The sequence below is a fragment of the Gobius niger genome (genome assembly GCF_951799975.1).
Source record: "Gobius niger genome assembly, chromosome: 13".
Classification (NCBI taxonomy): domain Eukaryota; kingdom Metazoa; phylum Chordata; class Actinopteri; order Gobiiformes; family Gobiidae; genus Gobius; species Gobius niger.
This window is the reverse complement of record NC_136864.1, coordinates 30,760,618-30,788,030: the sequence shown is the minus strand read 5'-3', so window position 1 is coordinate 30,788,030 and position 27,413 is coordinate 30,760,618. Positions and strand designations below refer to the sequence as shown.

Genomic DNA, 27,413 nt, shown 5'->3' with positions numbered 1-27,413 from the left:
AGTGGAGTGTCCCCTTTGTTGCATATTTTAAATATATTACTCCACTTCACATTACAACCCATCTTGCTTCAATCTGGAGGATGCTGTGCTGGCATTACACTACAAAGTCACTAACACGCACTTCTCCCCAGTTATGATACCTGTCCACTTCTTGGCGGAGCGAGCAAACATACATAAGGGAGCAGTGCTTTTGCGAAAGGTCAATTCCACCGGGACATTTCCAGGTTCATCGTCAACAGTTTCTTTAGGTTTGTTTGTGGAGCTTTGTTGCTGCGTTCATGTCGCCTCAGAATCTCAGCTGTAAAGAGCAGACGAGGCTCACACATCGGACACACGGAAGTCCAGTATTTACATGCCATACTGCAGAGGGAGTATATTTAAAAAGTAGAAGTCAGTCATGAATCTTATAGTTTTTGTAAATTTGGTGATGTGTTTTTACCCCATGGGACTGCGGATGTAAATTAGCCCTGAGCTAAATCTGACACATTTACAGCGTTAATAAGCATCATCCCACTCAGATAAAATGATTAAAAGAAAATGAAACGCAACAACATTTTGTGTGTGTGTTCAAATGTTCAAATTGAACTCAAAGATTCTGCCTTTCTTCTTCTTGTCTTCTTGTCAATAAAGAAACGTTTAGTGAGATATAATCCAGATGTTGGAGGTTTGGATGTCAGATTGTGAGAGGCCATGAACGCAGCTTTCTCCTGTTAGTGGATCACCGTTATGACATCAGAATGGGGATTACCTCTTTTGAAATAATGCGTCTTTGTCAAACTTTACATACATTAAATCCAAACAGAAGCCACTAGTCACTACGCATTGGATCGAAAGGGAGGGGTCCGATAGAGGCTCCAATAAGAAACACGTCTCATAACGAACAGAGTCTGGAGCGGGTCCTGGCTCGGGAGTCCATTTCGTCTCTGGTTTTGGCCACGAGGCCAGCTTCCCACCGGTCAAAGAGAAGAGGACATGGTGCAGCCCACGCCCCCCTCCCACCCCCTCCCCCGCCGGGTGGTGCCCTGGAGAAGGCGGCGGACTGGCTCTGATGTACAAAAGTGTTGGGGCCCGTTGTCGCGTCCTTCCTGCCTGACAACCACACGTCTGAGGGAGCATCGGGCCGAGAACCTGTACCTTGCAATCAGAAAACTAGCATTTCAGATTATCATGTTCTGTGTGAACAAAAGACATCCAGTCCCATTGGGGTCTTAATATATCCAATACATCCTAATAAACCTCAATGGTGCTCAGATGTGCCTAGTGAACTGAACCTTGACCACACTATATAAATTCCAACTCAAATGTCACACACAGTACTAATCAGAAGAAAAAAATAAACACAAATTGGAAAAAAAACAAAAAAAAACACTTTAACGCCATTTTAAAGTCATTCCATCGTCATTTGTTCAGACAGAGAACATGACCTTTCTGCCACTCGGATTTGTGAACAGGCCCAGAAATGACACAGATATTAACCATAAACCAACATATCTTTGAACACTTTCAAGCCTTTATTGAAATAATTGTAATTTTTTTTATTTGTATATTTGTCTCTACGAATTCTGGTGATTCAAACACTCTTTTATTTTCCTCTTCCACTTTTATGGCCAATGTTCACTACTTTGGGCAGCGTTTGCTGTTGAAATATCCAGATGTTTGATTTAAAAGAACCGACTTTACTATGGAGTTCTTATCTGCCCTCCACCTCCAATGTTCAATCATAGTTTTCAGGGATATCACTTGAAGGTAAGTAGTAACCATGGCAATGCACAGTACACAAAGCTACAAAGAAAACAGAATATTAATTAAAACTACAAATTTTGTGGGCCTCAGTTTTTCACCATAAAAGGAGACAATAACAGAAATAAACCAGTTAGCTAATGCTAACAGTTAGCTAATGCTAACTCGTGAATTCAATGAGATTTATTTCCTGTTAAAGTTGTAACAACTCAGGCTTTTGGGAAAAGGGATTTCTTAATAGCACAAAACAACTGCACAATAGTTAAAGTAAATTCAGACAGTGCAGCTCCGCCCTCAGATGTCACTTGAAAAGCACACGTCTGAACATAGCGCTGTATTATATGGTGACATGAGCCCAACCTTTGGAGAAGACATTGTTCTGACACTGAGGTAATCATGACATTAGCTGAGACAGGTCCTGTGGCCCCCAGGCATGGGTCTTCGTCAGGCCGGTGGGAGGCAGCGGGGCGCGTGGTGCTGCTGAGGGGGCGGGGGACAGTGAGTTCAGGGCTAGTGCAGGTAGTGGTCCACGGAGGCGAAGGCGCAGGAGCCCGTGCCACTGCGGGCCATCACAGACAGACACTGGGCGGCTTGTCCCATGGCCAGGGCCAGAGGAGGCTGCTTCGGGAGGTTGTGGGTCTCTGCACACAAACACACCACATGTTCAGAGGCCAGGTGACCAGTGTGGGACAGGAGAGTTAAGCATTGAACCTCAGACAGAAGAACAATCGCCAGGCGACCAGTGTGGGACAAGAGTGTGTAGCTGTAACTTCAGACAGAAGAACAAAGGGCCAGGCGACCAGTGTGGGACAGGAGAGTTAGGCATTGAACCTCAGACAGAAGAACAAAGGGCCAGGCAACCAGTGTGGGACAGGAGAGTTAGGCATTGAACCTCAGACAGAAGAACAAAGGGCCAGGTGACCAGTGTGGGACAAGAGTGTGTAGCTGTAACCTTAGACAGAAGAACAAGGGGGGTAGTTGACCCGTGTGGGACAGAAGAGTGAAATTTAACCTCAGACAGAAGAACAAAGGGCCAGGCGACCAGTGTGGGACAGAGAGTGAAGCTTAACCTCAGACAGAAGAAGTGGGGCAGGTGACCAGTGTGGGCCAGAAAAGTGAAGCTTTAACCTTAGACAGAAGATCAAGGGGGGCAGGCAACCAGTGTGGGACAGAGAGTGAAGCTTTAACCTCAGACAGAAGAATAAGGGGGCAGGTGACCAGTGTGGGACAGAAGAGTAAAGCTTTAACCTCAGTACTCATGAATGAGTAGTTTCAGGAACACTTTAAAGATTGGAAACCAGGACCAACTGGAGTTGCAGAGGCACTTTTAGACCATTAAGGGCACATGCCAAAAAGTCAGAGATTATTCAGTTGTGCACAGTTTTTAAAATGTGATTGGACATTTTAGCAAAGTATTGTAAGAAAAACAGATAAAAGCAACTCCGAGCATATAAACTGAGACACACTCGCCTAATATTGCACTGTTGAGCGTGGAGCAGACTGGCTCTCTCTGAATGGCGTCCAGCTGGTATCCCACAGGGCTGTTCCATGGGTCCGAGTACGCCAGAAGACTGAAGGCATCCTGAACACAAACGCCACAGAGAAACACGCACGTCACACTCAAGCCTTTTTGTGCAGAAGTTACTTTAACCAGCAATTGTCTGTCATTGATGGATTTTCATTTCCTTCATGTTGATGGATTAAAGACAAGAGATACACCAATCCAGCTTTTTTGCTTCCAATACTGATATTGGGGTGTTTGAGTATCTGGGGATATCCGATATTAACCGATACCAAGAGACTTTCTTTAAAGCGTCTTTCCCTGAGTAAAAAAGGGAATGGTCCTCTTATCTCCATTGTGAGATCAATAAAGTCTAGTCATGATGTTACAGATCAATTATCAATTATATTTATGAATAAACTAATGAAAATCCTTTAGGTTGTAAGACCTTCTGCTTGACCATCTGACACGGGGGCCACACAGCCTGCGAGCGAAGCGATGGGGCGATGACGCAAGAGTGGCCACACCAGCAGCAGCAGCAGCGTTCTGCCGCGCCACAAAGGAGAAGAGGCTTCCTGTCAAATCAATGCCTGTGCGTGTCGCACGCCTCCAAATATAGGATTGATTCCATCTTCTAAACATGTGGCGCCACTAGCTTAGGTTTAATGGCTTCCTCTTCATGTTTTTTTGTTAATGCATATAAAAATCTTAAAAAGAGCTCACGGTGGACCCTATCAATCACAATGATGTACCGTATTGTTCGCACTATAAGGCGCACATAAAAATCTTCATCATCAATTTCAGGCTGTGTTTACACACCTAGGTTTACAGGTAAGCAAGGATTAACTAATGCGCCTTGTATTGCAGTGCGCCTTATTTCTGAAAATAAACATTATCATTGATAATGCACTAACGGTGCGAAAAATACGGAAATGAGTAATAATCGACGAGCAGGAAAGAAATCACACTGTCATGGTCTGTTTTGATCTCTACAACTGCATGTGGTCCTCTCAGCACCTTGAGCATCTTCTTGTTGGTGGAGTTCTTGCCACACTGGCGCCGCAGGTGTTCGCTCATGCTCTGCAGCTCTCGGCCGAAGTGGATCATGCGCTCGATGGCGGCCTGGCTGCCTCCGCACAGCTGCCTTTTGGACTGCACAGACTCCACCTCTGTGGACAGAAGGTACACGTGTGTCAACATACAGCACACGCCAGTGGCGTGCCTTCCATACAAACAAAGCAAGCAGTGGTTGCATAAATCAAATAAAAAATTAAATTAAATTTAAAAAAGCTTCAAGTCTAAACTGTAAAAATAGGCATTAACTTTACTATCCAATGGTCTGAAATGCCTCCTTGAGACGCCGTGCCCTTTACTACACTCTAGTGGCCATTTGTGGAACTGCCTGCTTTCCTATCACCCATACACATAAATGTTGTACACGCACAGCTTCCTTTTGCACTGTGCGAGCGGCTTGGGTAAGCTGAACACCGCGCGGTTTCACTTTGCTTTTTGTACGGAAACTAAACAGTTTTAAAATGCTACGATGGATATCACATTGGAGCTAGCTGAGAGTGCATGGGTTTGGATATTCTCACGAAGGACTGAGAGAGGAGGGAGAGGAAAGAAAGAGGCATGGTGCAGGAGGTGTGAGGTACGAATTTTCATCACTTGATATGCGGCGGTGACAGACAAGGCATGTGCAGAGAACTGTGTGTTAAGAAGAGCAAAATGGCTAGCAAACGAAAAGCTGACAGATAATAGTGTTCAAAGAACAGTGGACAGTGGATTGTTGTTTTGTTCAGTGCAAGGTTGTCTCATCTGTAAAGAAAGTGTGGCAGTTTTTAAAGATCATAACGCAAAACACTGAGTTTTCAAAACCCAGATGAGGAAAAATGGTTTAAATGTGGAAAACCTTCATAAGTTCACTATAATAATGGATGGATACATTTTTTATAACATTTTATTATATATGTGATATTCAGTGTTTTCAATCATCAGTAGGGGGCTCACAACTCACAAAAGTTTCAGAACTATTGTGTTACACGATATGAGTGAAAAAGGCGTGATTTAAAGGCTATTTGGCACAATAGGTGGGCTATGAGATTTTGACTTGGGCAAAAAAGGTTTGGGAACCACAGGACTATGAGTAGTGGGGATGACTGTGCCAGGCAAGTAATCTCTACTTCACAATGAGGCCTGTAGCATTGTGGTCTGGGTCATACCATTCTATGTTATAGCCAACCCAGCACTACCCCCATCACTGTCAGGAACGATAATGTGGCCCCCAGAAAAAAAGGTTTGAGGACCCCTGGTTTAATATCTTGAATATCCACTGCATATTGTAACCCTTTTGGCTCGATCTGGAGGTATTGCGGAGGTATTGCTCAAAAAAAGGTCATGGACACACTCGGGGTCTCTTCCCGTCATGGCAATCTGTTGCACTAGTCGTGCTTGACCATTTGTTGCTCGGGCGTAGCAACAGTAACTAAGGGCTTGGCGAAAGGTCTATTAGCACCAAGGGTTTGAAAGTAACACAAATCTAACCCTTTGTCAATATTTTCACACATAAAGCACCTGCAAAGTGAATTGAACTGAATTCCTTGTTTGGATGACGCATTGCACATCACTTCTGTATTCATCAAAAAGAAAGTTGGGGTCGGCTGGGCGAGCTAAAATGAAATACTTCTCGAGGTCTTTAAATGAGAACATTGTGGACTGAATGGTGACTTTTCCTGAGCTAAAGCCGTGGTGGTGGGGACTGACCCATATCTGCGTCGCAGTCGTCGGGCTCCAAGGTGTGTCGGGTGCTGCCATTCAGGAAGCCGTTGGCTGGTTCAGACACTCCATTGGTGAAGTGGTCCACCTCCATGTCCACATCATTACTGAGACACAACCAGGACAGGTCAGTACACAGTCGCAAACATCAGCAGGTCATTGCCAAGCTAGGCCAGACACAAAGAACTTTAACCTCTACTTTAGACAGGCGTTTTACTGTGGAACTACTGAAGCTAGCGTTGATTTGTTTAATTCCATCTTTCTTATTCATGTTTTAGCTACAGGCCAATGGAGCTGTAGCAGAGTGAGCGGTGAGGTCACCTGGAGAAGGTCTGTGTGCGGCTGCCGTTGAGACTGATGTCCAGGGCTGGAGCTGAGCCAGTGCTGGGGCCCGGGCAGGGCTTTTGACTGTGAGGAGAGCTGTGGGCCTTTGACGTCACTCCATTACAGCAGTTACTGTCAAACCCTACAACACATACCAGCCTTTGTCAGTGAGCTCCTGGAAACGGCCGTTTCAAGAGTTGTTACAGTTACATACAACACCTGTCACATATTTGAACCGTCACATCTGCGCAGTATCATGAGCCTTAAAGTGCATATGACAGTTTTAATGCTTAATAATAAATAATAAAATAAATAAAATATGACATTTAGATTGGTAGTTTGGTAATGATCATTTTATTCCAGTGAAGCAGAAATGTTGGGAAGAAAAGTGATTTTTATTTGAATTTTTAAGCTTATGACCAGAGGAGGGTAGTACTCGGTTATATTTGTCATGTCTGAGTAACTTTTTGAAGTAATTGTACTTTCACAAGCACAGTGGTCCCTCGTTTATCGCAGGGGTTACGTTCAAAAAATAACCCGCAATTAACGAAATCTGCAAAGTGGTGAGCTTTATTTATTTAATTTTTTTTGTTTTAAGGCTGTAAAACCCCTCACCATACACTGTACAATTTTCTCACTAGTTCACACGGGTTCTCCCTTATACATGGTAAACACTGTGCCATTTTTTTGTCTAATAAGATTTTTAGATTCACATTACCGACGTGGGTATAGAAACATCGTGAGCTGCTCTCGTCTCCGCTGAGCGTTTGTTCAAACTAAAAGTTAATGGTAGCAGTTTCAGCTTCAGAAGGCGAGTGTTTAGCCCAGGCGAGTGCCACATGCTAGCTGTGTTTCTTGTGCAGAGAAAGTGAATGTGCACTCACTCATGCCTGGCCTGTGTTGCTGTGACTCTGCTGACAGAGATCCTCTGTGCAGCGAGAGGAGGACTCACTCTGCGACTAGCCAATCAGGACACAGAACACAAAGAGCGTATGGTGTTCTATACGCCGTAAAAAAGCATGCAAAATTGCACTAAAAATAAATTTGCGAAACAACGAGGCGGCGAAAAGTGAACCGCGCTATAGCGAGGGACCACTGTAGTTCTATTCATACAGTACTTTTTACTTCTACTTGAGTAATGTTAAAGTGAAGTATCCGTATTCTAACTTAAGTAAAATTTAAAACAACAAGTGCCAATGGCCCTCATTTATCAAACTTGTGTATAGTGAAATCAGAGCATATGTATACGTATACCAAAAATCACCGGCTATTTTGGCATTTATCAATTTGAGCGCACCGTACAGGAGGTGGTGCACATGATACAGCACTGGAAAACGTTTAACAGCATGAATTGCATTGCCACATCACATATAATCCTCATTAGTGATTTAAACATGAAACAAGACTACAGTCTCAGTCAACCGGAATCTAATGAATCCGTCCGGACTGTCAGCTCTCCGCACACCTGTTCCCTCTCGGAGGAAACTGCTCAGACGTGCAGTCCTGCCCCGGCTCCTGACAGAGCTTTTAATGTGGGCTTCTATACCATGTTTTATATACACTGTTTAGGCCTACAGCTTGTTTCATAAAGATCACTTGTTTATCATTAGCCTAATAATAATTATTAGGAAGTCACTCCCACAGCCCATTAGAAACGCTGACTCGCTAAAACCCACCTGTTCAAACTAGCTTTATCCTAAACCCCCTTTTTTGTTTTGTTTTATTCCCCATGTAAAGCGTCTTTGAGTGTCCAAAAAAGCGCTATGCAAATTTGATGTATTATTATTGTTATTATTATTTTATGTTTTTATTGTAACACCATCAAAAATATTACAATTTTCACATTATTCCATGTTTTGTTTCTCATAATTCATGTCACGACTGAATTAAACTTTTATGCTCAAACAGTTCCTCAGTACTCAAAGTAGCTTTTTAATCTTGAGTAAATATTTTGGCTACTCTACCCACCCCTCCTAATGACATAGAGGTGAAAGAAACAAGGCAGTTTCCAGGAGGGAAGGTAGAGTGGTACCTGTGAGGTATGGCTGAGAGCTGCCGAAGTTTCGTGGTGAGCCGGGGTAACTGTCCTGAGACTTGGGGCTGCGACCGCCCAGACAGCGCACCTCACTATCTGTGCCATTCACCATCTCGATGAACTGGCGAACTCTGCAACAGACCAGAGGACAGACGACTCAGAGCAGAATTACCGACATTTTGTGCAGACGACAAAGGTGAGGAAAGCATTTCTTACAACAGCGGTCCTCTATGGGTGTAGTGGGACATTGATCCTAACCATGACACAACCCCACGATGATTGAAACTCCTCAGAATTAATTGGCAAATCGACCCATATACACTTATACACTTAGGGCCAGATCTTGTGGCGGCGCACGGGGCGGCGCAGGCTCTTGGCGAATTATTTTCCGAGTGGCTGCGCTATATGCGCCATTCGCCTCCGCCACCTGTGAGGGGGCGTCACAAGAGGAGGTGACTGCACTGATGGAAACACAGCTGACATTCACTTCCTCGTTTACATTGCGCTGTCTTGCGTTCTTTCTTAAGCCTTAGGCTCTCACAGGTCAAACTAAAAACTTTATTTACCCCATCGTGAGCTAAACGATGTTCACGTCTCCAGAGAAAAAGAGCTACAGCGTCCGCTGTGGCGCGGATCGGCCCGCGCTTGGCGTGAACGCGAAGCAAAACAAAAGCACATGTTCATCCCACACAACCACTCTCCTGGACACGGAGTCGATCTGGTTGGAGGAAAATGTCTGTGTCTCCACCCACTAAAATGCGCTAAGTCTGGAGTGGCAAGATCACAAAGTGCGCTCCGACTGAGCGCAAAATGTCACGCTATCGTCTCCGTTTTGATGCACAAGATCGGGCCCTTTGTGTGTTGCATAAGTATCCGTCCCCCGTTAACTTTTAACATTTTGCCACACTATGGACCACAAACAAATAAATTTAATTGAAATGTAATATGAAAGACGCACACTAAGTGACACACAATCATGAAGTGAAATTTATACAAGATTTTGAACTTTTTTTAATGGATAAAAAAATGAAAGTGGCATGTGCAAAAGTATCTATTCCCCCGAGTTAATACTGTCTTTTGCTTCAGTTACAGCTGCAAGTCTGTTGGGGTTTGTCTCTACCAGTCCTGCACATCTTGTTTGCAAAACAGCTCAAGCTCAGTTAGATTAAATGGAGAGCGCTTGTGAACCGCAGTTTTCAGATCTTTCCACAGATTCTCGATTGGATTTAGGTCTGGATTTTGACTTTCTAACACATGGATACGTTTTTCCGGGCTTTATGTTTAGGGTCGTTGTTGCTGGAAGGTGAACCTCCGCCCCAGTTTCAAGTCTTTTGCAGACTCCAAAATGTTTGTGTCCAAGATTTCCCTATATTTGGCCCTTCCCATCGACTCCAACCATCTTCCCTGTCCCTGCTGAAGAAAAGTCCCCCCAGAGCCTGATGCTCCACCACCATGTTTGACAGTGGGGATGGTGTTTTCAGGGTGATGTGCAATGTTACTTTTACACCAAACATTTTGTATTCAGGCCAAAAAGTTCCATTTTGGTCTCATCCGACCAAAGCATCTTCTTCACATGTTGCTGTGTCCCCCATGTGGCTTCTAGCAAACACAAAACGGACTTATCATGGTTTCCTTTTAAAAATGCCACTCTGCCATAAGGACAGGTTTATGCAGTGTTCGACTAATAGTTGTTCCGTGGACAGTTTCCCCCACCTGAGCTGTAGCTCTCTGCAGTTCATCCAGGGTCATCATAGGCTTCTTGGTAACAGCTGTGGTCAGTGTTCGGTCAGTAAGTTGAGGAGGACGGCCGGGTTTTGGTAGGTTTACAGTGATGTCAGACTCTTCCCATTCCTGGATGGTGTATTTAACTGTACTTTGAGAGATGTTCAAAGCTTTGGAAATCTTTTTATAACCTAACCCAGCTTTATACTTCTCAGTAACTTTATTCTGGTGTGTTCTTGGACTTCATGATGCTTCTGCTCCACAATAGTCTCTTAACAGACCTCTGAGACCACAGAGCAGCTGTATTTGAACTGACATTAGATTACACACAGGTAGACTCTATTTAGTCATTGGGTCAACAGGTGATCATTCACAAATCATCAGGAAACTTCTGAAGGCAGTTGCTTAAAAAGTGGGGTGTGCAAAAGTATCAATACCCCTTTCCTTTTAGTGCAGTTTTTATAAAATAAAATAAAAATCTAAATCATGTATAAATTTCACTTTCACTTCACTTCACACATAAAATTTCAATTAAATATATTTATGTTTATGGTCCATAGTGTGGCAAAATGTCGAATAGTTAAAGGGGGCCCATACTTATGCATACCACTGTAGATTCCCAACCAACATCCCTAATCGGCGTATAAGCATAGAAGGGGTCTGGGCCTGCAGGGGGTCCTGGAGCCTTGTCTGGTCAGAGGGCCAGGTCATAGGAGATCTATTTTTTTTTTTAAACATTTATTCGGCTCAAATGATGACACACAGTATGAAATTGATATAAAATTCTAAATAAATTAACTCTTTAAGTGTGAAATCAAGTGAAGAAGCTGAACTCAGAACAACTCATTTGAATTTAACTTCAAGAAATGGTTGAAAGATGGTCATGTTTTGAGATCACGAGGTACAAACTGGTAACCATGTGAAATGTGAAATAAGTTACTGTAAATATGAGTGTGTTTCCATGTAGCACGCCTCGACCTGATAGGCTGCAGCTCGTGGCACAGCATGGTCTTACTCCTCAACTATTTCCTTCGCTCCTCCGGCGGGGGTCTCCTAGTTATTGCTAAAGGCAACATGCATAATGGGGGTTTCAAGGAACAAAGGTTTGGATCCACTGCTTTAAAATGCCAAAATACAGTGTGTCCTCACAAAATTCTGTTGATTGAAGCATCGATCATGATAAGTTAATCAAAACGTACATAATGTGTAGGAAACCCCTAAGCCCAGACGTCACTGTGTGTGGGACTAACTTGAGCATGAAGAGCAGGTCTGGGTTTCTCTCTAAGAGACTGGGGTAGAGCTGCTGGGTGGTTTCTATGGCCTCTCCCATCCGCCCTGACAACACCAGCTTCTGGATCTCTGTAGGCCAAAGGCATCAGTGTCAGTTTTTATGGAACACATTTACAACCAGAGTCAGTATACACAACATTTAAACAACGCTTACTATCAGCTGCAACTTTATTTATACCATGCATTTCGTACACAAGGCAACTCAATGCGCCTTCAATGCGAACCGCAGACCCATGCTCACATAAGTTTAAACACTCGAACAGAGCGGGTCTTGAACTGATGTATTATCTTTGTATTTCTGATAAAATAAAGACGATAGCCCTGCGGTCAAAGCACTAGCGAGAGAAGTTTTACATTGATCAAATGAGCCACGCAGCTCGTGTTTTTTTTTTTTTTTTTGGCCGTACAACGCACAAATGTGCTATCTTATCTACTTAATGCGCAATGCTAACTTAAATCTGTCACAGGCACAGGCATCACTTCTCTCTCATGTCAGCGACAGGTTACAGCGGCACCGCACTAAATGGCAGGGGAGGGGAAAAAAAACAAACACACCTCAGACTCAGTGAAATATTCTGTTCATCCACCAGTGCATCCAAGAATTCATTAGTATGAAATCAACAAAAAAGAAAAATACTAAGAAGATGTGACACAGATGAGCAGAAACAGATCTGCTCAGATGATGGAACAGTAAAAACCCTGAGCTTTAAGAAAAAGATGGAGATGTAGTAAAGTAAAACTTATTAGTGATGTATTTTAATACACTTGTATATTTTTTGGTAGAGTTTAAACATTTTGGGTAGAACTGTGAACTGTTACATTGATTTATGTCACAAAATAAAGTGCAAATATATATACATAATTATGGCTGTCATTATTGGTTACCGGTATCGGCACATGGGAAATTAGCGGTTATCGGGTCAAACTGGCATTATCGTGCATCACTAGATATAGGTATGGGCGAAAACATATTGTTCAACCTCTACCCGGAACTTTGTCTGGTCAGAGGGTCAGGTCATAAGTGATATTGATTAAGCAAATTTAATGGTTAAAAATTATCCACTATGACAGACAAATGATTACAGGTGCATGAAACACTCCAATTTCCTTTTATTTGCTTGACATAAATGCGTACTGCCAATTATGTTTCAGTACATTTGTGGGGTCACAGTTTTGGACTGGGAGGGGATTTAGGTTAAAAAGGTTGGGAACAACTGCCTTAGAGGATGATGTCAAACTGGTGACTATAGTTTGACAAATCATTTTGTGAATAAAGCCGATACACCGCTCCAGACCTCAAGCAGGATTTGGTCACATACCAAGCTGGAAGATTTAGCCTGAAGTGAAATAAACGGCCTTACTCTGCCTGTTTTTGATGGATGCCAGCTCCTCATGCACTGCCTGCTCTGTGGATTTGGCGAAGGCCTCTGCAGTGGCACAGTAACTGTGGTGCACCAGGTAGGACGCCACCATCCTGTGGACAGAGAGGGAATTACAAGCATAACTGATAGAAAGAAAATGTTCAAAAGTACGTCAAGTATAGGATAATAACTCAATTACACACATTTTCTCTTTTGTCTTATAAACAGATGTTTATAAGTAGGGCTGGGTACAATTAAATGACACCAGTATGCTGTCAGGAAAAAAAAAAAAAAGAAATTCTAAAGAAATAGAATTTTATGCAATGAAACAGTTTTATGGGTCTATATGACAAATATGCTAGTATAGGTGTCAAAAAAAATATGTATGAAAGTGTTTGTGAAGGTGGAAAGCAGACTGACTTGTGTATCATGGCCTGCCACTCGCCCTCCCGCTCTCCAATGGGGAAGCGCTCAATCTGCGCCTGGATCTTGGTCCTCCACTCCCTCATGTAGTCCTCGATGTCGAACACAAACGGGTGCTGACCAAAGTTAGCATCCACCACCTCGCCCGGGGTCTGCAGGCCCACTGTGGGGTACAGGTTCGGCTGGAGACACAATGACCACACAGCGCTCATCATTGATCTTAAGAGTGGAATGCTTCAGAAATCCTACATATTGTTTTCTGTAGCACAGTGGTTCCCAATGTGTGGTCGGGACCCCCAGGAATGTTACATGGCGTTTAGCTAGGGTTGCAAGATTATTTCAATATATTTTACATAATAAAATTAAAAATGCAATATTATAGACCATTGGAAAAAAGAGCCATATCTCTACCAAAGATCCATTGCCCATGGTACACCCTCCATATAAAGATAGAACAGGTGGGCCTGGTGTGGGCCCTGTGCGGGCATGCTAGCCGGCATTCCACAAAGCACCGACCCGACCGCGCTCGCCATCTACGTGCACGTACCCCGCACTTCTGTTTCCACCACACACACACCCGCATTTGTTGTGGGAGGCGCCCCACAGAGGAGCACACTGTACAGATCGTCATTAAAGGTTTTAAGAGCCGCAATGAGAACAAATGTGGACAAATACCGCCCTCTGGTGGGACTTATGGAATCATTCAGAGGAGCCAAGCTGTATTAAAACAGAAAAGAAACTGCTAAAATACAACTATGAAGGTAAGCTACATGCAAATGTTATGCTAACATCAGCTAAAGCTGCGCTAACAGCGGCTAAATGCTATTATCGGCAAAATCCCCTTTTAGCACAGTGGTATGATGTTTAGTTGTGAAATATTAAATCCATATGACCTGCGTGCTAATAGTGAGGGCTGTCCACTCTATCGTTGCCAATCAGAGGCCAGAGTCTGTTCTCGTCACATCAGACACGGACTAGCGCGCTTTGGCCACAGCCAGAGGTCGGTTCCAAAACCTATACCTGGTCAGACCGGTTTGGCCCTGGCCTTTGTTATGGAAAAGCTCGACAAAGCGGGTGAAAGAGCCATTCGGCTGATATGCGCCTCTATGTGGAAAGACACCTGTTGTGGGCCCGGTGTAGGACAAACAGCTGATTGAGGGATGGTGCAAATGAAGGTACTTACTGGAAGGTCTGTGAAGGCGATACCTGCAGAAACAACACAAGCACATTAGTACACACACTGACATACTGAAATGCCCTATATAGGCCTCCAAGCGTAAGTGTTTGCATATGTGACTATCAGAGCTTGTGCGTAAATTCGTTCATTTTCTCCAATAGCTCTTCATCAGCAGAAGCGAGAGAGGGGAAGAGAAAGCGAGGAGCTTGGGTCGTCTGCAACAGATGCAGACGGGTAAGCCTCTCTGAACACCCGCACAACATTTGTCACTAATTAGTTTTAATTGACACAAAGCTGCACTTATGTCTCCTGATGACCAGAGGTGGGAGTAAGTCACTAACTGCAAGTCCCGAGTCCAAGTCAATTGTTCATGGGATCAAGTAGTCATAGCTTTTGTCAAGTCAAGCCTGTCTTTAGCCGGCAAGTCACCTCAAGTTACAAACGTCAGCGTTAAAGCAGTACTTAGTAACTCTTCCCCCTAGAGGCCATAAGCGCAACTGCAGGTGTAGTAGCAAGTTACGATTTTTTTAACTTATTAATTGTCTTGGAGAGTAAATACTACGCTGACAGGAAAGGCGAAGGGAGAGAGGGTTACTGTGCATCCAATTATACAACGGAAGTATTTTTTTTTCACTCAAACTTGGCTGTAAATACTGTTTAAAGTGACGTTAGCCCGCAGTTAGCTTTGCCCGTTAGCATGTTAGCTTCTTCTTCGTGATTCCATTAGTGTGTATTGCTTTCTCCGGACCGGTGGCAGTCAAGTTGCAAACATGGTTTTCTGGCCAGAGACACCAGGGGGCGATGAAAGACCCTCCAATCATCCCATAAACACTTGTATTACCCCCACAGGGACTACGGAAAGGATTTATTAAGGTAAACACGTTACTTAGTACTGCTTTAAGCCTAATTCTTCTTTTCAAAATGTATCTATTTGAAAATATAAAATGCTTTCTCATTTGGATTTAAAGTCTAATTAATATGTATTTTAAGTAAGCGGGCCTGGGGGGCCTACTTAAAAAAAATGGAAACAGTCTTTTAAACATTAGTTGCTTTTCCCTGCAGTCTGAAAGATAAGTATAAAATAATATTTTTCATTTTTGTTTGTTTCTGGCAGTTTTTCTGGCAGTGGTTCCCCTCTAATGCCCCAGCCCCTGTATACTCTGATTCGCCCCTGCTGTCACTGGGCTGTGTGTGGCTGCGGAAAATAGTCTCTAAACTTTCCTGAGAACACCAAAAAGCCCCCAAGATGTTTGTCATTAATCAGCGCTTACGAAATTAATCCTGATCTTTCAGCACTTTCACTAAAATAAATAATAACTATAAAGTCACAGCAAGTCATTGAGAGTCATTGTGACTTGAGACTTAACTTGGACTTGAGGCCAAACAGCAAGTCCCAAATCAAGTCAAGTCTTTTTGGAGCTTTGGTCAAGTAAGTCTCAAGTCCCGAAAATTCAGTCGAGTCGCCCACCTCTGCTGATGACACCAGGTCAATGGATGCACTTTTTAACTGCATTTTAGATATCAAATCCTGGATGGCAGAAAATCTTCTCCAGCTTAACCAGGACAAAACTGAAATGTTAATCATCGGCCCTGAGGCCCAGAGAGAGAGACTTTTACCCAAACTACAGTCACTAGTGATGCGCGGATCAGGGTTTTTTTTAACCCGCGGGTCCCGCATTTGGGGCAGGTTCTAACCCGCCCCGCCCCGCAACATTGTTCTATTTTTACAACCCGCCCCGCACCCGCGGTTGCACCCGCATTCCCGCAACCATTCAAAAAATTACGCGTTACAAAGGTGATCCGCATGAACAGTACCGGGCCCGGCGTGTCATACCCTCGCACGCTCGCTCAGTCTCTCTCTCTCCCTCCGAAGAGTGCTGTGCAAGAGGGAGAGAGAGGAAGAGAGCAGAGGTAGGCCTAACGCAAAGTCACACACAGTCGCACATATCGTGGGAAATAGGAGACATGAGCTCCACAAAAGCGTTCTCTGGATAACAAGCTGCAAAACATTGCTTGTTTTATGAAAATCCACCGTATAATTACGCCAACCTGCTGTAAAGATGACGGAATAAGTTGTGACTGAATTCAATGAATGCACGTACAGAGGCATAGAGTGCCCGCTACCGGCATTTTTCGACCCGCCCCAACCCGCCCCGTGATCAAAGGAGAATTTCACGACCCGACCCGAACCGCGGGCAGGCCGCAGTGCAACCCACAACCTGTGCATCACTAACAGTCACTGTCTACTAATCCTTCCTCACAGGTGAAGAACCTGGGTGTGATCTTTAACTCTGAGCTGGCGTTTATTCCACACATTAAGAATATCACAAAGATCTAAAGAACATAGTAAGAGTCCGCCCCATTCTCTCTCGGGCCAACACGGAGACGCTAATGCATGCTTTTATCACCAGTCGTATCGACTACTGTAATGCCCTGCTTCCCAAAAAGAAGATCAGCTCGTGTCCTGACGACACTTCTAATGTTTTTTAAATGTCTAATGGTCTTGGTCCTCATCTTTCAGAATTGCTTTGGGGGTTTCTGAGAGAATAATAATAACAAGTTATGAATTTTTAACAACACCGCGTGTCCTTCCCACACATGCACATGTCCCGCCGCGGCCACGCACACGGCTGCGCACACGGCCACGCAAGCGGTTGCGCACACGGCTGTGGAGGGAGGTAGGATGATCCGACACCGGGCGCTCTCATGCGGGTAGTGGGGATGAACGGATGCGACGCAGTGAATGCATCCCGTAGAGCACAGAGAACCTTTTTAGTGCCTATTTGAGCGCACGTGGTTAATGCGTCAATGCAGCGGCCCCGTTTAGAAGACTGGTAAGGATGGAGCTTATCGGTCCGGGTGGACCAGCACACGTGGGCCCCGGGGTCGTTATGATACCGGGGTTCGGTACCCATCCCTAGCTGCTTGTTTGAGAAATGTATACGAGTCAGTACAGTAAGAAGCCAGTGTGACTACTACCATAATGGCCCGTTTAATGTTGCACTCTAAACTTTCTGGACTGTGTGTGTGACTTGGTGCACTTCAGTGCGACTGAAACAATAGGTTACACCAGTGTTCGTGGTGAAAAAGTCTAGACCCCTGTTATATGACGTTATTTTCAACCGTCAAATTCAATACTGATAAGTGTCAGATGAAAGACTCTCGAATCTAAGCCAGTGCAGACGAGAGAAAGTAGGTCAGAATCAAGGTCTTCTCAAAGTGACTTGAATATGTGAATTAGGGCCGAGCGATGAATCTAATTCATCTGATTTATTTCTGAAAAAAATCAACGACATGGAAAATTGCTAATTCATAAAATTGGGTCACTCGTTCCGTGTCCGCCTCCCGTGCGGTGCGGCCAATTACGCAGCATTTCACACAACTCCATGGCGACTGTTCATAAATAACGTGCAATAATCTCTATATCTGCTTCACTTTATCAACCACTTGCACTATGACTGTAAGCCTACACTGCTAGTGCTTTTGCTATTGTTCCTACTTTTTACCCCTTAAACCTTTTTGCTATTCATTGTATATATGATAGCTCTATTTACCTAATTTACCTTTAATTGTTTGCACATGTCCTGCCTATTCTGGACACCCTGAGTGTTTCTGGCAGCTGAATGTAACATGTGAATTATTTCTGCATTGTGAGATCAATAAAGGCTAATCTTATCATATAACACCAGCGACTGTCTCTCTGTGACTGTACTAAGGCCGGTGTGTTTTATTAGCACACAGAGTGGTTTTCCTCTGTTAAAACCAGTGCTTGTTTCTGCCTCGGTCTGTAGTAAATCCAACACCATGCTAAACTCCGGGCTAAGCTACAACATGTGTCTTGTACATACCTAGACTGTGGCCGTTCTTCGTGTAGAAGCAGGTGTTGTTGATCAGGTTGACGCAGCAGCCAATCACGTCACCCGTTGTAAAGGTGGGGCCATACGGTTGGCCAGTGCCAGAGGAGCAGAAGGAGTGGCCGTCATCTCCGTGGTAACCGTATGAATGCTTGTCCCAGCCTGGAGTCAAAGCAGAGGTCAGCACTATGTCAGTACACAAGCACTTGCAAGAACTACCTAAACAAAAAGGAGCTCAGATGGATGTTATGGCCAAATTTTTCCTCCCACAGTATACATTTGCTGCTTTAGTCCTTACTAATCAGGTGTTTTATTATGTCATATCATGCTCACAGTAATGTTCCTGGTTGTATTGTGAATGTAAAATGTAAAATACAACTTGCTAATCTTTAAAAAATCTCAATGCCATATATTTGGTCATTCAGCCCTTGCTGCTCAATTCCTGCAGGCATATATTTACTTGAAAGCAGAGAATATGTTACACATCAGTTAATGTGAGCGATGAACTTGAAACTGAAGGCAATAAATAAACATATACATATACACATATACACACACACTAAGGCTGTCAATAGATTAATTTTTTAATCGCGATTCAATGCGATTAATCGCAGTTAATTTTTTTTCTAATAATTATATTCATTTTTAATCCTTATCCAACATAAAACACTTACATTTAAAGCACGTGATTACTGATTGCACATTTCATTGACCAAATCCACAGTTTCATTTATGTGAAAAGCCCAACAGCTGATAACCGGGATCTTCATCCATTTCAGAAGATCCCGGGATTGATAACTCACTTTTTAGAGACATTTTCTTTTGTGCTGAACCTTTTGGACAGAAACTGCAAACTTTTAGGTTCATGAAGTAAAATCTAAGGACAAAATTAAAATGTTTTTTGTTGAAATAGGATAATTAAATTAATTGTGATTAATTAAATTAATCGCAATTAATTATTTTTCCGATTAATGCGATTAATGTTGACAGCCCTAATATATATATATATATATATATATATATATATATATATATATATATATATATATATATATATATACACACACACACACACATATATACTAAGAGAGGGAAGGTAGTCCACACAGAAGGGGTCTCGCTCCTGAAGGCACAATAGCAGACATTGAGGACAGTTACAAGTACCTCGGAATCCCACAAGCAAATGGCAACCTCGAAGAGGTGACAAGGAAAGCGGCTACGGCCAAATACCTCCAACGAGTAAGGCAGGTCCTAAGAAGCAGCTCAATGGCAAGAACAAGTCCCGGGCAATAAACAGCTACGCCCTACCAGTAATCAGATACCCTGCAGGAATAATAAGCTGGCCAAAGGATGAGATACAGACCACAGATGTTAAGACACGAAAGCTCCTAACCATGCACGGAGGGTTCCACCCCAAATCCAGCACCCTGAGACTGTACGCTAGCCGTAAGGAAGGAGGCCGAGGACTAGTGAGTGTGAGAGCCACTATCCAGGATGAAACATCCAAGATCCAAAAGTACATCAAGGACAAGGCTCCAACAGATGACGTGCTCAGTGAATGTCTCAGACAATGGGGAACAGAAGATGAGGTGCTGGAGGTCCCGTCATGGGAGGACAAGCCCATACACGGCAGGTACCAGCGAAACATAACTGAAGTGGCGGATATACAGAAATCCACCAATGGCTAGACAGAGCCGGACTAAAGGACAGCACAGAGGCTCATCATGGCTGCACAGGAGCAGGCCTTGAGCACCAGAGCAATAGAGGCCCAGATCTATCACACCAGACAAGACCCCAGGTGTAGACTGTGCAAAGAGGCCAATGAGACAATCCAGCTTTACATAACTGCAGGGTGTAAGATGCTGCAGGGAAAGCTTACATGGAGCGCCATAACCAAGTGGCTGGTATAGTGTACAGGAACATCTGTGCAGAGTATGGGCTGGAAACCCCAAGGTCAAAGTGGGAAACACCTCCAAAGGTGGTAGAGAATGACCGAGCCAAGATCCTGTGGGACTTCCAGATACAGACGGACAGAATGGTAATGAACCAACCGGACATTGTGGTGGTGGACAAAGAGCAGAGGAAAGCCGTTGTGGTCAACATAGCAATACCAAGCGACTTCAACATCAGGAAAAAAGAACACGAGAAACTAGAGAAATACCAGGGGCTCAGAGAAGAGCTGGAGAAAACCTGGAGGGTGAAGGCATCAGTGGTGCCCGTGGTCATTGGGGCACTCGGGGCAGTGACCCCCAAACTGGACAAACCAGATGCATTGTTTTAAGTGTTATAGAACATGTGCTAATTTTCAACACCTGTCCATAGGGGCCTTTTAGATTACAATAGATAAAACACATTATTAAACAAGATAAGGGACATTTTACATATGGGAACAACCGATTTGGCTGCTATGGTGGTCATTTCTTTAGAGCTGATGTTACCAGTGAACGTCTCCACCGTGAGACGACAATACTCTCACCTGATCATTGTGCAAACTTGAGCAGCGCTGTCTGAGCCACGTGCCCTCGTTTTCATTCACAAGTAAGAGTTTTATCAGGAGTTAAATTCTCCACAGAACGCTCCCACACATGCGGACTCCCACGTCTGATCTTAACCCACTGGACACACTGACAACGCGAAGAAGATCACAGGCTGTGGCTCTGGTTCACTGTCTTTACAGCACAAAGTCTTTATTTCAGCTGAAGAAAAAACAAGCAACTTTCTTAAATGCCGACTCAGGACTAAGCAGACATCAGAAAATGTCTTTTTTTCCCACAGTAGTACCTATCCATGTGTTGAACGTAGAGCATAAGTCAGTGTAGTGAGGCATGCTGCTTATTAAAATCGTGAGCACAGTGAGAGACAAGACAAAGACCCAGGAGGAGGGTCGGCGGTGCAACCACACCCAGAGCAGTGTCCTCTTACCGGGCAGCCTGTTCATGTTGACGCCCTGAGCAGACAGGCCAATGCCCATGTACCTGAAACACAGAAGCCCCCACACATCATCTCAGTATTAGAACAGGGGAGAACACAGGAGAACACAGATCATTCACCATGGGCGATCACTGCTTAGGTCATCCTCAGAGATGCAGCGATCCAGCTTTTTTGCTTCTGATGCAGATACTGGGGTTTGATTATCTATCGACACCCACGATTATGCAAGACTTTCTTAAAAGTAGCTGATGTTAGTGATAAGTGAACACTGAACAGTCTTCTTTTGTAACAAGGGAATATCTCAATTTGTGAGATCATTGAAGTCTTGTCTTATCTTACAAGCGAGATGTTACATATCAAGAGGTTTTCCACTAATAAACGGAATAGAAAATCATTTAACATTTAAGGACAGCTGGACTTTTCTTGACCAAAATCTTATTATTTTAGGAGGCTCATAAGGGTGGGCCGAGATACAGATCTCACGAGCACGAGACGTTCATTTAAAAGAAATTGCTATAATAAATAACGTCGTCTTATTTTTCCATTGTATTGAACCATTGTCCACAATTGTATTGTTTAACAAAATTAACACAGTAATAGGGATGGCAATTGATAAGATTTTATCAATATCAGGGCCATTGACAATTCCTCTGATTTCATGGTCATCAATTCTCTTTGATTCTAAAGAAATAAAGGCTTTGTGGCTTCGCTAGAGATAATTTATCTCCGTCATTTTAACATTTTAACAGACAGGGTCATAAAAAATCTGTCATGAGCCATTTTTATCCCCCATTAATTCATCTCTCATACGCTTCTTTTTTTTTTAGGCGTTTAATGCGATATACCAATTATTTATGTTAAGAGCTAAACTAAACATGATTTCGGAACAGAATAATGGAATGTGAATTTTGGAACAAATGTGTTAAACTCGCGCGTAAAGGTCTCAAAGAGGACGACTTATTCAGGTATTAAGGCGATTATTTCACATTAGAAATGCCAAATTGGATCTTGTCATTTGCGTTTCCTCTATTTCGGCTACATGTTTAAGACACACAAAGGGTGAAGAGGACAATATTCAGCAGTTCACCCAGTCCCTGTCCTGGCTTCGTCCTTTTCATCCAAATCCATGCACGCTCAGCTCCAATGTGAGAGTGCATTATGTTGGCCATAGATGCAGTAAAAGGCTGTCAAGTTGCTGTGCGAAAATGCAAAGTGTCGTAGCTGCTTTAGGAGTCAAGAGGCCACAGAGAGGGGGCAGTGCTGCGTTTGGACTTACATTACGGCTTGATTTTCCATCAAAGCTAAGAATATACTGTAAATGACTGAGAATTTTCCTTTCATGTAACCTCTGATGCGCATAGTTTTACATTTGAACAAGGCTAATAACTTTCAACAAAAGGTGGATTGTGATTAAACTGTAATAATTAAGACGTAAACAGAGCTTAAAGCTAAAGAGTTGATTTCAGGAAGAGGAGCAGCTTAGTAACAGTCTGTGCCAGACACTGACACACTGGAGGAGCTACAAACACAGGTAAGCGATTTTTGGTTCGATCCAAATACCCCGTTGTAATTATCCTTTATTCATATTTAGCGCAATGTACTTTGTATCCATTCTTTTCCAGCAAAGCAGAAACATGTGTTGGTGAAGACCTTGACTAGGGCTCCTCCTGCTGGCAGCTGTAGTAATAACCTATTCAAAAACTAAACTTCACACTGAAGTCTAGTTTACGCCATGGTTTAAACTCTGAGCAGAACGGCTCAGCACCGTCATGTTGGATTATAGGCTTTTAAAATGTGGAGTTTTGTTTCAACAATGACGCAATTGTATCCAGAAAATAGAGAACGAAGTGTGGACACCTTCGAAGAAGAAACAGCTAAGTGAGACAGCTTAGCCAGAGGAATACTCCAAACTAAGTGAATGCAGTGAAATACTGCTCCAGGTCCGTCTTTGACAAGGAAACATTAACATGGTTTAAAGCTCAAAGAAGGTCGATTTTGCATATGTCCACTTTAAAACAACTCACAACATTAAGTGATCTTATCATTACAACTTGTGCTTTACAAATAAGTTATACCAGTTAATCATAACCTAAATTAACACTGAGTTGTGGTTGGCATTAGCATGCTGCTGCTAGCTACACTTCTTTGAGCTGCTCAAAAAACACATTTGTGGAGGTAGAGCACGGCCTTTTCTTAGATTAAGTTAGTGAAAGTTGCGCTTTTAAAACGGTGAGAGCCAAAACAGGTATCGGTTCAGTATCAGCTATTTGGAACCGATAGCCGGTATTGTAGTTTTTCCAGGATCAGCTGAGATATCCAATACCAGTCAGTATCAGATGGGTGCATCCCTACTCCTCATGATCCAAAACAGAACAGAAAGAGGCAGGGGTCTTACCCGTCGCGGCCCTTGCTGATGATCTTCACCTCAAAGTAGTAGACTCCGCAGGCTGCAGGGATGGGGTGTGTGGCTCGCACTGACGCAGCGTCTTTAGGAGTTTTGCCATGACCTGAGTGACAAGACAAAATCAAAAACCCCATTTCTCACACTGGCGCAGGACCACAACAACAAGAATAAAATACTATTACTGCTGCCTCTGCTTTAATAACCAATTATGTACGTTAAAAATAATAACAAATAATCATAAATATATAATAGAGTTTAAAATGGAACATAAGTACGGAGAACAATTGTAATGCAATAATTGTGTGCTTCCCCCTCATCTACCCATGGTTTGTTTTGTTGTAATTTATATTCATTTGTGTGTATTGTTCATTTCAACAACAACATAGTTTGAGTGCCAGTATTACAACAGGTGGGCCCGTTAACCAGGAATGTCATGAAGGCAGTGGATCGTTTGAGATTAGGCAGGTACAAACAATCCTACTTGAATTAAATCTTCATACAGGTCCATCTTGATAATTGTGTTGTGCTTTTTAATTGGCAGGTCTATTGGCCAATCCCATTCCAGAAAAAGCATGTGCATCCGTGCACTTGTTTGCAAAGTGAGAGTTTGGCTCAGACATTTATTGCCACTGTAGCAGCTGAGTCTGTTAGCTTAACTGCGGCGCTTTTTCACTAGCCTTATATGGTACCGGCACATTACACGTTAAGTCCTGTGTCATATGGATTAGGTGTGTGGCACCGTGCACATGTTTTAAATGCAGAATGTGGCAATGTAACCGACTGTTTTGGACATGACAGAGCTGACAACACTTCAGGGCTTTTCTTGTGGATTCATGTGATTTGAGAACTTCCGGTACAAAAGGCGTGTGCCCTCGTGCATCTTGGCTTAAAGAGTAGATTTGGTGGGTGGTGCTGTGACACATGAAGGGTCTGTGGTTTGATTTTAGTGAAACTGATGTAGTTGTCTTGGTGTCAGGAGTGTGCACTGTGAGGGGCTCAGATGCAGAAACCGTGGTACTAAACTCAATGACGTATGCACACACAAACAAATCTCTTTTGTAGTTGGCATTAGACAGGTGTCCTTAGTCCCCGCTGATCTCAAGCCTGCTGTGGTAACTGGTCAAAGCAGCACTTCTCCCGGAGGCTGAGCCAAATGACCTCTGAAATCAGTTTATATAGAGCTCATTCTTCCACAAATTCTTAAATCACTCATAAAAAGCATATTTGTTCTTTCATAAAAAGGACAAATGATTTAGTTTCTAATGTAATTTGCTTTTTGCCTGTGAAGAAATGCAGAGGTTTCACTCTGCACGGATGGCTTTTCCCATAGCTTCTTAAATATAGTCCACATTCTACGTTATGCTTTTCCACTAGATCCTGCTACAATCCAGGAGCAGGCACTTTTTGAATCCACTTCCCTTTGGTTCCTACTTCCAACTGGCATAATTGAAATTAGTTATTTAAATAGGTCACAGTTGACTATAGAATTGTACTGACCTGACTTACTGTGATTTCTCTAATCGATTTTCTCATTCATAGAATTATAAATTGAAAGTTGATTAATCACTCAGCCCTCCTAGTGCTTCTTCTACCACTTTGACAGGGCGGCCAGCCCCCAACAGCAGCGGAGTAGTTCGAGCATTTTTCAGCGGATCAGCAGGTTGACAGATCAAATCCCAGTGCCTTGGGAAAGACACCTGGCCTGCCTTACGACCAGTAACTAGTACACTAATAATGAGAGTGCATTTGTGACTGTAAGTGACTTCTTGCTGTTTTTGTGAGATCACAAACACATGGACTGATTTGTTTAAAGTTTGCTGTTTTGTGTCTTTGTTGGTGAGTGTGATTGACCAAAACAAGGTGCAAACCTCCACAATCCCAGAATGATAACATAACATTATTTGTACTGTTATATCAATGGCCCATGCCAGGTTCTAATGCAGGGCAACTAAGCCCATGCTCTGTCCAGACAAATAATCAAATAGAGAAGAGCTTGGGAAATCTTGGACATCTGTTGAGGATGATTCCTGGATCCTTCCTGGGGAGGGGTTAAAGTTGCCCCAGGTTTCCCAGTGAATACCTTGGTGATCATGCCTCCTTGCTGACCAGTGACATCTATGAGGTTTCAAAAAGATAATGATATGAAGATATGATATAGTTGGAATTAGGTGGGAACTTGGATGGAACCCTGCACCCCCTCAGACAGGGTTCAACAGGAAGGGCATATGGCATATAATGAGTATTGTTGGTGGAGAGTTTAAGAAGAAGATGATGTAGTGGCCAGTGATGGTCAACATTACAGTAAAGCAGTCCTGGCACAGCTAACGCTAGCTCTAAACACAACCTTGTAGTGTTCCGAGGTTGAGAATGTGGCCTTCTCTACAGCCCTGATGTCCTCACTAAGAACATGCACATGACAGTGCTGCTACTCCAACATTAGTACTGCGTCCACAGTGTTGGTTAAGTGCTTTCAACCATTAGATTTCATTCTGCTGGCGGACAGGGAGGCTTAAGGTGCACTTCTCACCGAAATACAATATACGAAAGTGTTTAATGTGCCTTGTACAAATTGATGCACGTAATGCTATATTTTGTAGTTTTTTCATCCATGGTTGCCCTCCCTTCAGGACACAGGACACGGGCCAGTCCAAACCGTGTTATGTGATGTTGTTTACCCAGAGAACAGAGGCCTGACGCAGCAGCCTGCTCCTCTGTCACAGCTAACAGTCAGGCTTAAACTGCGTTAGCCTCAATAAACTATTCATGTGTGTCATACCTTTGTAATGGACGCGGAGGTTGTTCTGGGACAGGCCGATATAGCTGAACTTGTCTTTGGGGCTCCAGGAGCGAGGCAGCGGGGTCTCGTTCTCATTCACTGCGGGGTACAGACTCCGTAGTCGCTGGTTGAGCTCCTTTTCCTGCTCGTTGAGGGCTGAATCTCCGTGAACTACCACGGACATGAGGAACCCACAGCCCGATGACTGTCCTGACATCTTTACCACTCCACTCACCTCTCGGAGCTTGTCACCACAAGCCCGAGGCCAGTGTCCCCGTCACTGTCAGCTTTTATCGCAGACAGACTGAGCAGAGCCTTCGCGAGCCACCGTTAGCACACGGCTAACCTTGCTAATGTGGTAGAGAATGGGCAGAGCCTTCGCTAGCCACCGTTAGCACAGAGCTAACCTAGCTAATGTGGTAAAGGTATAGCGATCGCTCAAAGGGCAGAGACTGACATGAGCTAGCACAAAGACAGACACTCAGATTGAAGTAAACAAGGCGAACTGTGGCGGTGGATCGAAGCGAAACAGCTGAACATTTGTCCACAGGCGGATGGATAGCGCTGGTCGGGAGTAAACGGCTGTCCCCTTTCCAGACTCAGTTAGCTCTATCTTTTGTTTGTTGTTGGAGAGCTGTGCTCAGCGCTGATTGGTCCAGAGCGGCTCACTCATTCCAGTGGTCATCATGTCATCAGTACTTTGATACAACACTGCACACTAGTACTTTGATACAACACACTGCACACAAGTACTTTGATACAACACTGCACACTAGTACTTTGATACAACACTGCACACTAGTACTTTGATACAACACTGCACACTAGTACTTTGATACAACACTGCACACTAGTACTTTGATACAACACTGCACACTAGTACTTTGATACAACACTGCACACTAGTACTTTGATACAACACTGCACACTAGTACTTTGATACAACACTGCACACAAGTACTTTGATACAACACTGCACACTAGTACTTTGATACAACACTGCACACTAGTACTTTGATACAACACTGCACACTAGTACTTTGATACAACACTGCACACTAGTACTTTGATACAACACACTGCACACAAGTACTTTGATA

General features: G+C 43.5%; 1 protein-coding gene across 1 annotated transcript; it reads right to left on the bottom strand.

Moving 5' to 3' along the window:
• Nucleotides 1–1,640: 1,640 nt before the first annotated feature.
• ranbp9 (RAN binding protein 9) lies at nt 1,641–26,941 on the bottom strand. Its single transcript, XM_079570146.1, has 14 exons — nt 26,314–26,941; nt 23,529–23,640; nt 21,125–21,177; nt 18,197–18,364; nt 14,355–14,377; nt 13,169–13,353; nt 12,749–12,861; nt 11,348–11,456; nt 8,373–8,506; nt 6,338–6,482; nt 6,005–6,123; nt 4,259–4,410; nt 3,211–3,322; nt 1,641–2,381 (listed from the first exon to the last, which is right to left on the bottom strand). Exons 1-14 carry the CDS (start codon nt 26,528–26,530, stop codon nt 2,251–2,253), a joined length of 1,773 nt encoding a protein of 590 aa, XP_079426272.1. The 5' UTR covers nt 26,531–26,941; the 3' UTR covers nt 1,641–2,250.
• Nucleotides 26,942–27,413: the final 472 nt, after the last annotated feature.